This window comes from Oryctolagus cuniculus, chromosome 7, assembly GCF_051225735.1.
Source record: "Oryctolagus cuniculus isolate XC-2025 breed Fujian yellow rabbit chromosome 7, ASM5122573v1, whole genome shotgun sequence".
Taxonomy (NCBI): Eukaryota; Metazoa; Chordata; class Mammalia; order Lagomorpha; family Leporidae; genus Oryctolagus; species Oryctolagus cuniculus.
In genome coordinates this window covers 97,299,910-97,315,815 of record NC_142873.1, presented here as the reverse complement: position 1 = coordinate 97,315,815, position 15,906 = coordinate 97,299,910, and the positions used below count along the sequence as shown (strand labels likewise).

Genomic DNA, 15,906 nt, shown 5'->3' with positions numbered 1-15,906 from the left:
GGCACTTGGGGAGTGAACTAGTGGAAGCAAGATTTTTCCCTCTCTCTTTCTACCTTTCAAATAAAACAAATCATAAAAAAAATTAGAGAATAGCAGTGTATCTACTGTAGTATGTAATGAGAAGTACACAGGTACTACAGACATTGCTGTATGAGACTTGAAATATTCACTTTTAAGAGTACTCATAAAATTGAAATTTATATTCTTGTGACTTTCTGCTAGATCTGGACATATTTCCAAATATCATTGACCCATCCTCACCCAACCAGAGAAAGAAAATGGCAGAAACTAGGATGTGAGTTAACCTTTTATCAATGAAAAATAGCAGGAAATTTGAAGAAATAATTCTACAAAGATAAAATCTGAATGGGGCTGGAGAAGAAACACTTATGTGTTTTCACTTACATGAGAATCCAATGCCAAGTTGTTGCATAGTCTTCAAACACTTTCAATCCAACTGATCTTGCATCAAGGATTTTATTGATACCGCTGAATTCAAAGAAAGAAAAATTATTTTTGACTACCATTAAACAGAAATAGGCTTGTTATAATAAAAGGGATTTGCAAGCTGCTGTGGAATGAATGTTTTTAGAAACTATCAGTTGTGACTTTTCCCCTAATCACAGAAATGCAGGAAACATAACTTCAGCAAACCGCCAAAGGTGGGTGAACCTGCAAAGGTAGCTATAGCTACAGATATGAAGAGGCTGGCTCTCAAGAAAAATAAACAGATTTTTTTCTAATGTAGGCATATTGCAGAAACTTCATTCTAAGAATTGAATTGAAATGATAAGATCAGCTTTGAACTTACAAAATCCATAGAGTCAAAAAAGAACATCATCTTTAATTCCCCTTCCTAATCCTCTGACAGCAACCCTGTAGCAGCATGGCATGAAGGAGGACATATTGAAAAGTGTACAAATCATTAGTGTCCAATTTGATGAATTATCAATGTGAACACACTCATATAAACACAACATTGGCAGCCACTTCCCTGTGTGTCCCAGTTACAACAACTCCCTCTTGCCATAATCACTACCCTGGCGTTGGGATAATAATTTTCTAAATTTTCTTGTTAATTTTACCACTTATATATACATATTAGTGTTTTTTGTGCTTTCTTTAACACAGCTTTATGTTTCTGAAACGCATCCATGTTGCTGTCTGTATTCTAAACATGTAGGTACTACACTTTACTGCTGAATTATTTCAAGAAACAGAAGTAAATTCTCAGGATATCTTTATTGTTTCATTGTTAATTCAACATCGAGCTATGCAGTTATCCTCTGAATATGTTTGTGCACATGTGTATGAATGTGTGCAGCCAAGGAAATATACTTTCCAGTAATGAGAAGCACTCTGTGTCTATATCCAGGGAAACAGCAAATTTACTGCATTATATAGAAATTTGGTATGGTATAGTATGTTTTCTTATCTCACACTCCTATGCCTGTTAATAATGAAAGATTTAACCTCTTTGAAAAACCTTCTTGTTCTAATTCATTCTGGTTTCTCCTTTATGTGCTTTTCCTAATGAACACATTCCAAGCTCTCCAATCCACAGAGACATGTATATTTCATATCAATACATAATTTTTTCCTATAACTGTTACCCTCGTGGGAGCTACAGTATTGGGTATAGTAACAGAAAGCAAATAAAGTGAAAACAGGACAGTAACAAACATACTTTGCAGCCTCCCTGAGTTCTATAACATTTCTTGTCTTCCCATTTCCATCTTCAAACAGTGTTCTGCTTCCTACTGTTAAAGTGCCATTCTTAGTAGAGAAGTCAGGGAAACATCTCTGAAGAACTGTAAAAATAAATTACAATGGTGGTCATCACTTTCCTACTTCTTTCATGATGTCGTCCCTTTCTTAAGCTGTTACAATCAAATTCTTCCTAGGCATGTAAATTATTCGATATAAATAGATAATTGTCCATTGCCTGATGGCCTGAAGATTTCCTGATGGTTTAAGGACTGAAATAAAAAGCAAATATGATCACCATCAAAAGCTACACTATTTTATACTCAATCTATTCATCAAGTTGTCATGAAGAAGATGCAAAGTGCAAGTTATTTAAGAGCAACGTTGATCCTCATCACTCATGGCAAACACATTTTAATAGAAAGGCTACATTCACTTGTATGAGTTATTTTTAAAAATCCTAGGTGTACCTGAAGTGAAATCTTAAAAAAAATCTTAAAAATTGGACATGAATGAATAATTCCTAGGGAAATGAGAACCACCTCAACTTTTAGGTACAAAGATAACTAAATTTTTGTTTGTGAATCCTTAATAATTTGCCCCTCTAACTTTCTCATTTACATGTTTTTAAAGAAGGCTGGGAATGGAAATTCTGAAGATATCAAAGGAGTCCCATACTTTGTAGACCAGTATAATTTCTGAGAAGAGTGAAGTCATTGTTCAACCTTCTATGTTCTTATTTTTATTGAATAGAATCCTTTTTTAAAAAAGATTTATTTTATTTATTTGAAAGTCAGAGTTATACAGAGAGAGTCTTTCATCCGCTTGTTCACTCCCCAATCGGCTGCATAGGACGGAGCTGTGCCAATCTGAAGCCAGGAGCCAAGAGCTTCTTCCCTCTCTTCCCACGTAGGTGCAGGGGCTCAAGCACCTGGGCCATCTTCCACTGCCCTCCCAGGCCACAGCAGAGAGCTGGATCGGAAATGGTGCAGCCAGGTCGCAAACCAGCCTTCAAATGGGATGCATGCACCGCAGGCAGTGGCTTCACCTGCTAGGCCACAGCGCTGGCCCCTGAAAAGAATCCTTGCCTGTTTACAAATGTATTATTACTAAAAACCTTTTAAAGCCTTATTTTAAATGAAGAGGTAAGGGAAATCAGAAATGCATCATTTTTACATGTTTTTCTTGTCAGGGACATCGCTGATTTGCATAGATTCATATGGGGTTTAAACCCCGAAATATTAAATCAGCTGATTTAAAGAAAGAAAAATATTTCTTCATATAGCCTTTACCAACTGTCCTGGCTTAAAATGATCACGTGTTCACCCACACACAGCCTCTGTAGCATTTATAATATTTGGCCAAGCCCTTTAATATCTGTACTCTTTCTGTCTCTGTCTCTGTCTCTCTCTCTCTCTGGCTCTTCCCTCCTCTTCTCTGGTGAATTTGACAGAACAGCCTATATCAGTGGCATCTGCTCTTGCTCAATCCAGTGAGAATTCTGACTTGTTCCACGAGAACTGTCTTCCCAGTGATCCCAAAGACAACCTACTTGGTGAATATTTTTAGTCATCATCCTGCTTGAGCCCAGTACCCAGCATGGAACTTGGCACATGGTAGAACACAGTTGATATCTGCTGCTGAATGAGTTAATTTTTCAAAGCTTTAAAATGATAGACACCCTTTTGCCTTTTTGTTATTCTCATCAATTTTCATGTTAACATGATATGAATATTAGGAGAACAGATTCAATGTAGTTAATATATAGTTATAATAATCATAATATTATTTCTTTTTCTTTTCCCCACCTTCCTCCCTCTCTTCCTCCCTTCCTTTCATAATTTTTGAGATGACATGTCTAATTAACATTATATTCAAAGGCTTAATGCTCCACTAAAGAAAGAGTTCAACAAGTGAAAGGAAAGACCATAGTTCAGCAGCAATATAGGCAAGGGCTATTTCAGTCAAATACAAAAAGTTTAAAAATAATCACATATCATTAAAACTATAGTGGTGTATCATTCCTTTTTTGTTTAATTTATTGGTGTATCATTCTTAACCATTGGTTTGACAAAGATATTAAAAGCCTGAAAGACTATATTTGTGGTAATACTGATACACAAAAGCATTTCTCTTTCCTTTTCTTAAAATTTTACTTGAAACACCCTTTGTTGGCTAATATAGTGTCAGGTTCTCTCCTGCCCTTCCTTCTGTCTAATGTGCACTCTGCCCCTTAAAACTTCCTAAATGTGAATGTTCCCACCTACAGGGTCCCTGATACCTGCTGCTGTCCCTGACCTTGTCCCACATATCATTTCTGGGTCATCTCATCCATTCTGTTAGCTTCCATTATAAAACATGAGCATGAGAGGTGCCGCCACTGTGGCGCAGTAGGTTAATCTTCCACCTGCAGTGCTGGCTTTCCATATGGGTGCCAGTTCTAGTCCCAGCTGCTCCTCTTCCAGTCCAGCTCTCTGCTGTGGCCCAGGAGTGCAGTGGAGGATAGCCCAAGTCCTTGGGCCCCTGCACCCACATGGGAGACCAGGAAGAAGCACCTGGCTCCTGGCTTCGGATCAGCACAACTCCGGCCATTGCGGCCAATTGGAGAGTGAACCAGTGGATGGAAGATTTCTCTCTCTGCCTCCCTTTCTCTGGGTTACTCTGACTTTCAAATAAACAAATATTTAAAAAAATATGAACATGACATATTAGAAAGTAAAGAAAATAGGAAAGAAGATATAAAACTATATATAATCCTACTACCTATAGTGAATATAGTAAGAGTTTGGTGAAGTTCCTTTCATTCTTTCTTCTACAAGAAAAAAAAAATTTTAACTTTTATTTGATGAATATAAATTTCCAAAGTACAGCTTATAGATTACAATGGCTTCCCCCCCATAACCTCCCTCCCACCCACAACCCTCCCCTTTCCCACTCCCTCTCCCCTTCCATTCACATCAAGATTCATTTTCGATTCTCTTTATATACAGAAGATCAGTTTAGCATACATTAAGTAAAGATTTCAACAGTTTGCTCCCACACAGAAGCATAAAGTGAAAAATACTGTTTGAGTACTAGTTATAGCCTTAAATCTCAATGTACAGCACACTAAGGACAAAGATCCTACATGAGGAGTAAGTGCACAGTGACTCCTGTTGTTGACTTAACAAATTGACACTCTTGTTTATGGCATCAGTAATCACCCTAGGCTCTTGTCATGAGCTGCCAAGGCTATGGAAGCCCCCTGAGTTCACTGACTCTGATCATATTTAGACAAGGCCATGGTCAAAGTGGAAGTTCTCTCCTCCCTTCAGAGAAAGGTACCTCCTTCTTTGATGACCCGTTCTTTCCACTGGGATCTCACTCGCGAAGATCTTTCATTTAGGTTTTTTTTTTCCCCCAGAGTGTCTTGGCTTTCCATGCCTGAAATACTCTCACGGGCATTTCAGCTGGATCCGCATGCCTTAAGGGCTGATTCTGAGGCCAGAGTGCCGTTAGGACATTTGCCATTCTATGGGTCTGCTGTGTATCTCACTTCCCATGTTGGATCATTCTCTCCCTTTTTGATTCTATCAGCTAGTATTTGCAGACACTATTCTTGTTTATGTGATCCCTTTGGTTCTTGGTCCTATCATTAAGATCAATTGTGAACAGAAATTGATCACTGGGACTAGTGAGATGGCATTGGTACATGCCACCTTGATTGGGATTGAATTGGAATCCCCTGGTATGTTTCTAACTCTACCGTTTGAGGCAAGTCAGCTTGAGCATGTCCCGAATTGTTGTTCATTTTAATTTAACATGCTTGCCATTATAGTCTATACAACAGTTTGTATTTTATTTAACATTACAATATGTATGTCCATGTTATTATACTTATCATCATTAATAATTTTAAAATATTTCATTTAATGACTGCATCACAATGTATTGAAACTTTCTCTTGCTTTTGGATACTAGAGTGTTTCCTTTCTCTTTTTGTTCTCTTTCTAGGTGTGGGGTTGGTTCCTTTGAATGAACATTGTGATAGACATCTTTATATCAAGTTTTTCCTCTGTAGTTAGTATTATATTCTTAAGAAAGGAAAATGAATGGTTATTTCATTTTCTTCTAAATAGTATCATTTCAAACAAAGCTTACAATTTTAAAGCAATGAAATACTGTTTCATTCAGGAAACATAAATATTTCAGATTTCACTTATAAAGAAAAGTTTATATCCTGCCTCCACTGTCTAGGAATTTTCTTTCCTTCTTTTTTTAAAAAGATTTATTGATTTATTTGAAAGCCAGACTTACAGCAAGAGAGGGAGAAACAGAGAGGGAGAGAGATCTTCCACGTGCTGGTTCACTCCCCAAACGGCCTCAACAGCCAGGGCTGGGTCAGGCAGAAGCCAGGAGCCAGAAGCTTCTTCTGGGTCTCCCACATGGGTGACAGGGCCCCAAACACTTGAACCATCTTTCACTGCTTTTCCCAGACTATTAACAGGGAGCTGGATCAGAAATGGAATAGCCGAGACTTGAATTGGTGCTCATATGGGAGACCAGTGTCACAGGTGGTGGCTTTACTGGCTATACCACAACGGTGGCCCACAGGCAATTTATGAACACATTTTTTGACTGACTTTAGCAGTGAGTATGCATGGGTGTGTCAGTTTGTGTTTATGTTTGCACATAGAGCAACAAATAATCCATTTGTTTGGGCTTTTAAAATCAATTTTCAATCTTTTTCTTAGGAACTTATGTACCAGAACCCAAAAAGTTGCAGAGCCCCTGAGGAAATATCCCTGGCTGGAACCTGAGGATGGGCTTTACCTCTGACTTTTGTTCTAATTAACTCTGGGGCCTTGGGCCAGTCATAGGACCATTTTTGATCTCAAGTTCATCAACTAGGAAATAAGAAAAGTTATTAAATAAACTCATGGTTGATTCTGTGTTCCAAGGTAAAAATAATTCCCACTTACAAGGTTTGCCTGGAAAAATTGCTGTTGGACAATCATTATCCAATAAGATCTCTGGGAGAGTCTGAAACAAAAGGAAGAAAATGTTAACATTTCAAAAGCTATGTGATGACTACTTTCATCTGGATATAAAAATTTGGTCCTTTACAAATTTAATTAAATAGTAATATTGAAAACTCAGTTATTTACTCTGGTAATAGTATTGTGATATTATCAATTTGACAAGTGCTCTTAATGTGCTAACTGTAATTCAATCAAAAAATAATAAAATCGGACTCTGAATCCAAAGCACATCTTACATGCTGAGTCCCTAATCCTTCACTTTCTTCTGGAAAAACAACATCTTCTCTAATTTAGAAGCCTATTAACACTATTCAATATAATGAGGCTTTATAATTCCCTCATAAATCTAAAACATAGGTAGGGATTTGGGTTTTTTAAAAATGACTGGTTATCAAACTGGAGTTGGAAGTAAAATTATACCTGGTGCCAAGTTGCCATGAGGCTTTATCACCTGATTAGTCAAATACTAATCAACCTCACAAGACATCACAGTCTTGAATAACACCCAAGTTCACAAATGATAGGCACAAATGATGGTGTGTATTTGAAGATAAATGTGCATTTGTATTTTACTAATATTATTTATATATTTGAAAGGCAAAGAAAGAAAGAAAGAGAACAGAAACAGAAACAAAGAGACCTTGTATCTGCTTGTTCTCTGCCCAAATGACTGCTACATCCAAGGTTGGGTCAGGCCAGTCAGGAGCCAGAACTCCATCCTGGTGTTTCATGTAGATGGCAGGAACCCAAGTATGTGGACCATCATCTACTGCCTCCCATCACATTAGCAGTAAGGTGGACTAGAAGTGATGTAGCTGAGACTTGAATCAACATTGTGGTGTGGGAGCAGGCATCCCAAGCAGGAGCTTAATCTGTTGCACCTCAGTGCTTGTTCCTGCACTTACGTTTTAATGGAATGATGCAATCAGTAAGTGATCTGGGAGTTTACCCAGTAATAAATGCTCAAGTTACACTTGAGATGGAGACAAATGTTGCATTCTTCTCTAGCTTATGCTTAAAAACAAATACCTTCAGAGGCTTAGCAGTGGGCTTGCAGAACTGACTATAGTATTCCCAGTAGCTTTTGTCTCTTTTGTACAAAATTTGCATTTCCACATAGGTCAAAAATTTTTCTGGGCACTTGGAGACACAGATCTGTGAAGACAAGGAAGATAGTGATAAGAATTGAACTGAGAACAAATCAAGGAAGAATCTAGAAAGATAGACTTCTAAATTATCTACCATAATGAAGAACACAACACAGTTTTTGCCATCTATGAAATAAATAAATTTCCTAGCTTTATTATAAAACTGGAATTTCATATACTTGTTACTGGTCTCTACTCCCAGCTTTTTGGTGTTGATGTTGTGTTAAAACATGATATTGCACAGTATGGATTTATTTTAAACTTTTGATTTTGAGATAAGTATATATCCACCTATAGTTATGAGAAATAATAGAGAATCCACATACTTTCTACTCAGTTTCCCACAATGGTACCCACCTTGCATAGCTATGACACAGTATTACCACAAGCAAATTTGTATTATCATAATCCACTATCCTTGTTCACATTCTACCCATTTTACATTCACTCATTTATGTGTGTCTTTGTGTGGATGTTCTTCTATGCAATTGTTTCATGTGTAGATTCATGTGACCACTGCAGTGGGTCACTGACAGACTTTTCATAAAACATTTCCATATGCCCAAGTACTTGGGTCCTGCACCCCATGGGAGACCAGGATAAGTACCTGGCTCCTGCCATCGGATCAGCGTGGTGCGCCGGCCGCAGTGCGCTGGCCACGGTGGCCGTTGGAGGGTGAACCAACGGCAAAGGAAGACCTTTCTCTCTGTCTCTCTCTCTTACTGTCCACTCTGTCTGTCAAAAAAAAAAAAAAACAAAAACAAAAAAACAAAAACAAAAAAACATTTCCATATGATTTTCTGAATGAGCAAATAAGAGTTGATTTAAAATTAATTTTCTCTGTGTAGTGTTTGTATGTTCAGAGTTAGAATCTTGCATTCTTTCCAATATGTAAATGAAATGGTGATCGAAAATATTCTGATTATTGATAACTTGTGCTACTAAAAAGTATCACAAAATTCTCAAAAATAGAATTAGGGTTTTATCAGCCTAAGAGGTGAATAAAATTAAGGCTATTTGCTACAGTCAGTCACTATTATAGCCTTCTATCAACACCATGTAGATATGGGCAGAGAGGTCACCTATGCAATTATTTTAATGAATTTGGGGGGGGCTATCAATGCCAAACCAGATCACATGTTACTCAACAGAGCCACCACACAAATACCAAAATTTAATTAGTAACCACATAAAAAGGAAGCAAATCAGGGAAGAAGCATATACCCTATTGGTTGTACTTTTGCTTACAATAAAAATGATGAAAAGTAATATCATGCCAGGTGAGCTGCAGCCAATCCTTGCACATCACTCTGTTCACTCAGCACTTTCTGAGAAACCCTCCTCAGCCCTGACCCACTCCACTTTGCTCCTATACTTTGCAAATCATCCTCACTCACTTGCCTCTTGCTCAACCTCCATTTCTACTCAGCTGACATCTCTCCATCTTTTAGGTCATGTCCCTGCTGTACACACGGGCATTTGGTGTTAAAACCACAGCTAAGTGAGTAGGAAAGTAATTAACTGTATTCCTTAAATCTCACAGTTAATATGAGTATTGTCTTTTAGCAGCAGGAGTACAATTCTTTCTAGAAGTTTTGATAAGGTGAATAACTCAACTGCACATTCCCACCACCATATGTATTTCTGCTTTCTTAGTCTCATCCACATACATGCAAATACAAACACAATTATATACGCATATACTCACAGACCTCCAAGTAAACACTGGAAGTCATAGGTCCTTTTCTGAAAAAGCTGAGGAGGGACTAGTGTTTGACCTTTGATTAAGACATTAGTTGGGACTCCTGCCTCCCATATCAGATTGCCTGGGTTTGAGTTCTGGCTCTGATCCTGATTTCAGCTTGCTGTCAATATGCATCCTGCGAGGTTGAAAATGATGACTCAAGTAGTTGTGTCTCTGTTACCCATGTGATAGACTTGGACTGAGTCCTGGACTCTCAGCTTCAGCCTGGCCCATCCCCAGCTGCTGAGGGCATTTTGAGAGTAAACCAGAGGATGGGAATACTTTCTCTTTGCTCTCACTTTCCTTCTCGAATAGATGGACAGACAGAAGATACATAGATAAACATAAAAAATAAAATAAGAGCTGCGCAAGCTGCAGGGTCTGTGCGCAAGTGCTCGAAGGGGAGTGCAACAGCGGGGAGACTTGGGACGTCCAGGGCTCCGAGTCCACACATCGGCGCTGGAAGGGGAGCAGACCTGCGTGGAGAGCGTGGGAGCCCACAGTTCGGGACACCAGCGGCAGACTCAACACACCAGCGCTGGAACGCGAGGTGAGCCGAACCTCAATAACCCGAGACACCGGCAGGCAAGCGGAGAGAGGAGACTAGAGGGAACGACCCCCGGGGCGGGGGGGACTTCACCAAGCTAACTGGAAGAGAGAGAGAGGGAAAAAAAAAAAAGGTGACTGGTACGGACACGGGTTTCTCTCTCTCCGCTCACCTCTCAAGGGCGAGCAAGACAAAGAGCAGGCGCCATCTTGGACATACGTCATAAGCAGAGCGACCTCAGGTCTGCACCGGCCCTGAGCCTAGCAGTAAAACCTGACTCTGGGTGGGGCGAATTAACAGGAGATTAGGACCTAGTAAATTTATGGTGCTACTGAACTGAGACTGTGAAAAAAGAGACGGTGGGGGAGAGAACTCACGGAATTCACATGAGCACTCTCCAGAGACGCTACAATTCCGTAACTTTGGCAACCCAGTGGGAGACTGAAGGAGAATTTGAGCCCACTCTAAGGGCCGAACAGATTCCCTGTGTGGTCCTTGGGAAAGAGCTTCTGATCTCTGGCTCCTGTGGGTATATCATTTGCCTGCTAACTACCTCCAACTTTGTTCAGCTGTGCAGAATAACTTCCCTTTTGAATCAAAAAAAGAGAGAGAGAGAGAGAGAGGTTTACCACGCCTAACCTGGGAGTGTCACCTTTGGCACACCAAACAGAGCTCTCAGGCCACACCCATCTCAAGCCCTAAGGCTCCATCAAAAACAGATAGTCCACTTAATCTAGAGTCATAGTATAACAAGAAAAAGCACCACAGTGAAGAAACCAAATATCTCCAATATGACAAATAACAAACGCAAAAACCAAGGTAATAAAAACAAGGAAGTCACCATGAAGCCCTCAAATGAAAAAGACACCCCAATTCAAGATTATGAGGATGATGACATAGAAGAAATGCAAGAAGCAGATCTCAAAAAATTGATAAGAACATTAAGAAGCTCTCAAAAACAAATTCTTGAACTACAGAAATCCTTAATGGACAAGATAGAAAATCTCTCTCGTGAAAATGAAATATTAAGGAGGAATCAAAATGAAACGAAACAACTAGTACAACAGGAAACTGGGATAGTGACTGAAGTGAAGAATTCAATAGATCAAATGAAAAACACAATAGAGAGCCTTACAAACAGAATGGGAGAAGCAGAAGAGAGAATATCGGACTTAGAAGACAGAGAACAGGAAAGGATACAGTCAGACCAAAGAAAAGACGAGGAAATTAGAAATCTTAAACATATTGTCGGGAATCTTCAGGATACTATTAAAAAACCCAACATTCGGGTTCTAGGAGTTCCTGAAGGCATGGAGAGGGAGAAAGGATTAGAAGGCCTTTTTAGTGAGATATTAGCAGAAAATTTCCCAGGTTTGGAGAAGGACAGAGAAATCCTAGTACAGGAAGCTCACAGAACCCCTAATAAACACGACCAAAAGAGACCCTCACCACGACACGGTGTAATTAAACTCTCCACAGTGAAACATAAAGAAAAGATCCTAAAATGTGCAAGAGAGAAACGTCAGATTACTCTCAGAGGATCTCCAATCAGACTCACAGCTGACTTCTCATCGGAAACTCTACAAGCTAGGAGGGAATGGCGAGATATAGCCCAGGTACTAAGAGAGAACAACTGCCAGCCCAGAATATTATATCCTGCAAAGCTATCATTTGTGAATGAAGGTGAAATAAAGACTTTTCATAACAAACAGAAATTGAAAGAATTTGTTGCCACTCGTCCAGCCCTGCAAAAGATGCTTAAAGATGTGTTACACACAGAAACAAAGAAACACGGTCATCAATATGAAAGAAGGTAAAGGAAGGAAACCAAGGAAGGAAAGCTCACAGCAAAAGATCACAGGGAATTCAAAGCATATATTAGAACTTATCTTTGGCAAATGGCAGGGCAAAGTTACCACTTATCATTAGTCACATTGAACGTGAATGGCCTGAACTGTCCAGTTAAAAGACACCGTTTGGCTGATTGGGTTAAAAAACAAAACCCATCTATTTGCTGCTTACAAGAAACACATCTTTCCAACAAAGATCCATACAGACTGAAAGTGAAAGGCTGGAAAAAGATATACCATGCCAACAGAAATGAAAAAAGAGCAGGCGTAGCCATCTTAATATCAGACACCATAAACTTTACCACAAAAACCGTTAAGAGAGACAAAGAGGGACACTACATAATGATTAAGGGATCAATTCAACAGGAAGATATAACAATTATCAATGTATATGCACCTAACTACAGGGCACCGGTTTATCTAAAAGATTTGTTAACGGACTTAAAGGGAGACTTAGACCCCAATACAATAGTACTGGGGGACTTCAATACTCCACTCTCAGAAATAGACAGATCAATAGGACAGAAGATCAACAAGGATACAGTAGATTTAAACGACACTATAGCCCAAATGGATCTAACAGATATATACAGAACTTTCGATCCTACAGCTAAAGATTATACATTATTCTCAGCAGTACATGGAACCTTCTCTAGGATTGACCACATACTAGGCCATAAAGCAAGTCTCAGCAAATTCAAAAGAATTAGAATCATACCATGCAGCTTCTCAGACCATAAAGGAATGAAGTTGGAAATGAACAACTCAGGAATCCCTAGAGCATACGCAAACACATGGAGATTGAACAACATGCTCCTGAATGAACAATGGGTCATAGAAGAAATCAAAAGAGAAATCAAAAACTTTCTGGAAGTAAATGAGGATAACAGCACAACATACCAAAACTTATGGGATGCAGCAAAAGCAGTGTTAAGAGGAAAGTTTATATCAATAGGTGCCTACATCAAGAAATTGGAAAGGCACCAAATAGATGAGCTTTCTATTCACCTCAAGGATCTAGAAAACCTACAGCAAACCAGACCCAAATCTAGTAGGAGAAGAGAAATAATTAAAATCAGAGAAGAAATCAACAGGATTGAATCAAGAAAAACATTACAAAAAATCAGCCAAACGAGGAGCTGGTTTTTTGAAAAAATAAACAAAATTGACACCCCATTGGCCCAACTAACTAAAAAAAGAAGAGAAAAGACCCAAATCAATAAAATCAGAGATGAAAAAGTAAATGTAACAACAGACACCACAGAAATAAAAAGAATCATCAGAAATTACTATAAGGACTTGTATGCCAACAAACAGGGAAACCTATCAGAAATGGATAGATTCCTGGACACATGCAACCTACCTAAATTGAACCAGGAAGACATCGAAAACCTAAACAGACCCATAACTGAGACAGAAATTGAAGCAGTAATAAAGGCCCTCCCAACAAAGAAAAGCCCAGGACCAGATGGATTCACTGCTGAATTCTACCAGACATTTAAAGAAGAACTAACTCCAATTCTTCTCAAACTATTCAGAACAATCGAAGAAGAGGGAATCCTCCCAAATTCTTTCTATGAAGCCAGCATCACCTTAATTCCTAAGCCGGAAAAAGATGCAGCACTGAAAGAGAATTACAGACCAATATCCCTGATGAACATAGATGCAAAAATCCTCAATAAAATTCTCGCCAATAGAATGCAACAACACATCAGAAAGATCATCCACCCAGACCAAGTGGGATTTATCCCTGGTATGCAGGGATGGTTTAATGTGCGCAAGACAATCAATGTGATACACCACATTAACAGACTGCAGAAGAAAAACCATATGATTCTCTCAATAGATGCCGAGAAAGCATTTGATAAAATACAACACCCGTTCATGATGAAAACTCTAAGCAAACTGGGTTTGGAAGGAACATTCCTCAATACAATCAAAGCAATCTATGAAAAACCCACAGCCAACATCCTATTGAATGGGGAAAAGTTGGAAGCATTTCCACTGAGATCTGGGACCAGACAGGGATGTCCACTCTCACCACTGCTATTCAATATAGTTCTGGAGGTTCTAGCCAGAGCTATTAGGCAAGAAAAAGAAATTAAAGGGATACAAATTGGGAAGGAAGAACTCAAACTATCCCTCTTTGCAGATGACATGATTCTTTATTTAGGGGACCCAAAGAACTCTACCAAGAGACTATTGGAACTCATAGAAGAGTTTGGCAAAGTAGCAGGGTATAAAATCAATGCACAAAAATCAACAGCCTTTGTATACACAGACAATGCCATGGCTGAGGAAGAACTTCTAAGATCAATCCGATTCACAATAGCTACAAAAACAATCAAATACCTTGGAATAAACTTAACCAAGGACGTTCAAGATCTCTACGATGTAAATTACAAAACCTTAAAGAAAGAAATAGAAGAGGATACCAAGAAATGGAAAAATCTTCCATGCTCATGGATTGGAAGAATCAATATCATCAAAATGTCCATTCTCCCAAAAGCAATTTATAGATTCAATGCAATACCAATCAAGATACCGAAGACCTTCTTCTCAGATCTGGAAAAATTGGTGCTGAAATTTATATGGAGGCACAAGAGACCTCGAATAGCTAAAGCAATCTTGTACAACAAAAAACAAAGCCGGAGGCATCACAATACCAGATTTCAGGACATACTACAGGGCAGTTGTAATCAAAACAGCATGGTACTGGTACAGAAACAGATGGATAGACCAATGGAACAGAATTGAAATACCAGAAATCAACCCAAACATCTACAGCCAACTTATATTTGATCAAGGATCTAAAACTAATTCCTTGAGCAAGGACAGTCTATTCAATAAATGGTGCTGGGAAAATTGGATTTCCACGTGCAGAATCATGAAGCAAGACCCCTACCTTACACCTTACACAAAAATCCACTCAACATGGATTAAAGACCTAAATCTACGACCTGACACCATCAAGTTACTAGAGAACATTGGAGAAACCCTTCAAGATATTGGCACAGGCAAAGAGTTTCTGGAAAAGACCCGGGAGGCACAGGCAGTCAAAGCCAAAATTAACTATTGGGATTGCATCAAATTGAGAAGTTTCTGTACTGCAAAAGAAACAGTCAGGAGAGTGAAGAGACAACCGTCAGAATGGGAAAAAATATTTGCAAACTATGCAACAGATAAAGGGTTAATAACCAGAATCTACAAAGAGATCAAGAAACTCCACAAAAACAAAACCAACAACCCAATTAAGAGATGGGCCAAGGACTTCAATAGACATTTTTCAAAAGAGGAAATCCAAATGGCCAACAGGCACATGAAAAAATGTTCAAGGTCACTAGCAATCAGAGAAATGCAAATCAAAACCACAATGAGGTTCCACCTCACCCCGGTTAGAATGGCTCACATTCAGAAATCTACCAACAACAGATGCTGGCGAGGATGTGGGGAAAAAGGGACACTAACCCACTGTTGGTGGGAATGCAAACTGGTGAAGCCACTATGGAAGTCAGTCTGGAGATTCCTCAGAAACCTGAAGATAACCCTACCATTCGACCCAGCCATCCCACTCCTTGGAATTTACCCAAAGGAATTTAAATTGGCAAACAAAAAAGCTGTCTGCACATTAATGTTTATTGCAGCTCAGTTCACAATAGCTAAGACCTGGACCCAACCTAAATGCCCATCAACGGTAGACTGGATAAAGAAATTATGGGACATGTACTCTTTAGAATACTATACCGCAGTAAAAAACAATGAAATCCAGTCATTTGCAACAAAATGGAGGAATCTGGAACACATCATGCTGAGTGAAATAAGCCAGTCCCAAAGGGACAAATACCATATGTTCTCCCTGATCGGTGACAACTGACTGAACACCAAAAAG

The 15,906-nt window shown here is 39.0% G+C and overlaps 1 protein-coding gene across 1 annotated transcript in view; it reads right to left on the bottom strand.

The window, feature by feature from the left end:
* SLC44A5 (solute carrier family 44 member 5) overlaps positions 1-15,906 on the bottom strand; it is a 437,182-nt gene that overhangs the window by 38,260 nt on the left and 383,016 nt on the right. Inside the window, exons 7-10 of the mRNA XM_051857582.3 lie at positions 7,758-7,883; positions 6,669-6,729; positions 1,688-1,811; positions 406-489 (exon numbers count right to left, since the gene is read on the bottom strand). Of these exons, the coding sequence (XP_051713542.2) occupies positions 406-489; positions 1,688-1,811; positions 6,669-6,729; positions 7,758-7,883 (395 nt within the window). The remainder of the gene's footprint in view (positions 1-405; positions 490-1,687; positions 1,812-6,668; positions 6,730-7,757; positions 7,884-15,906) is intronic.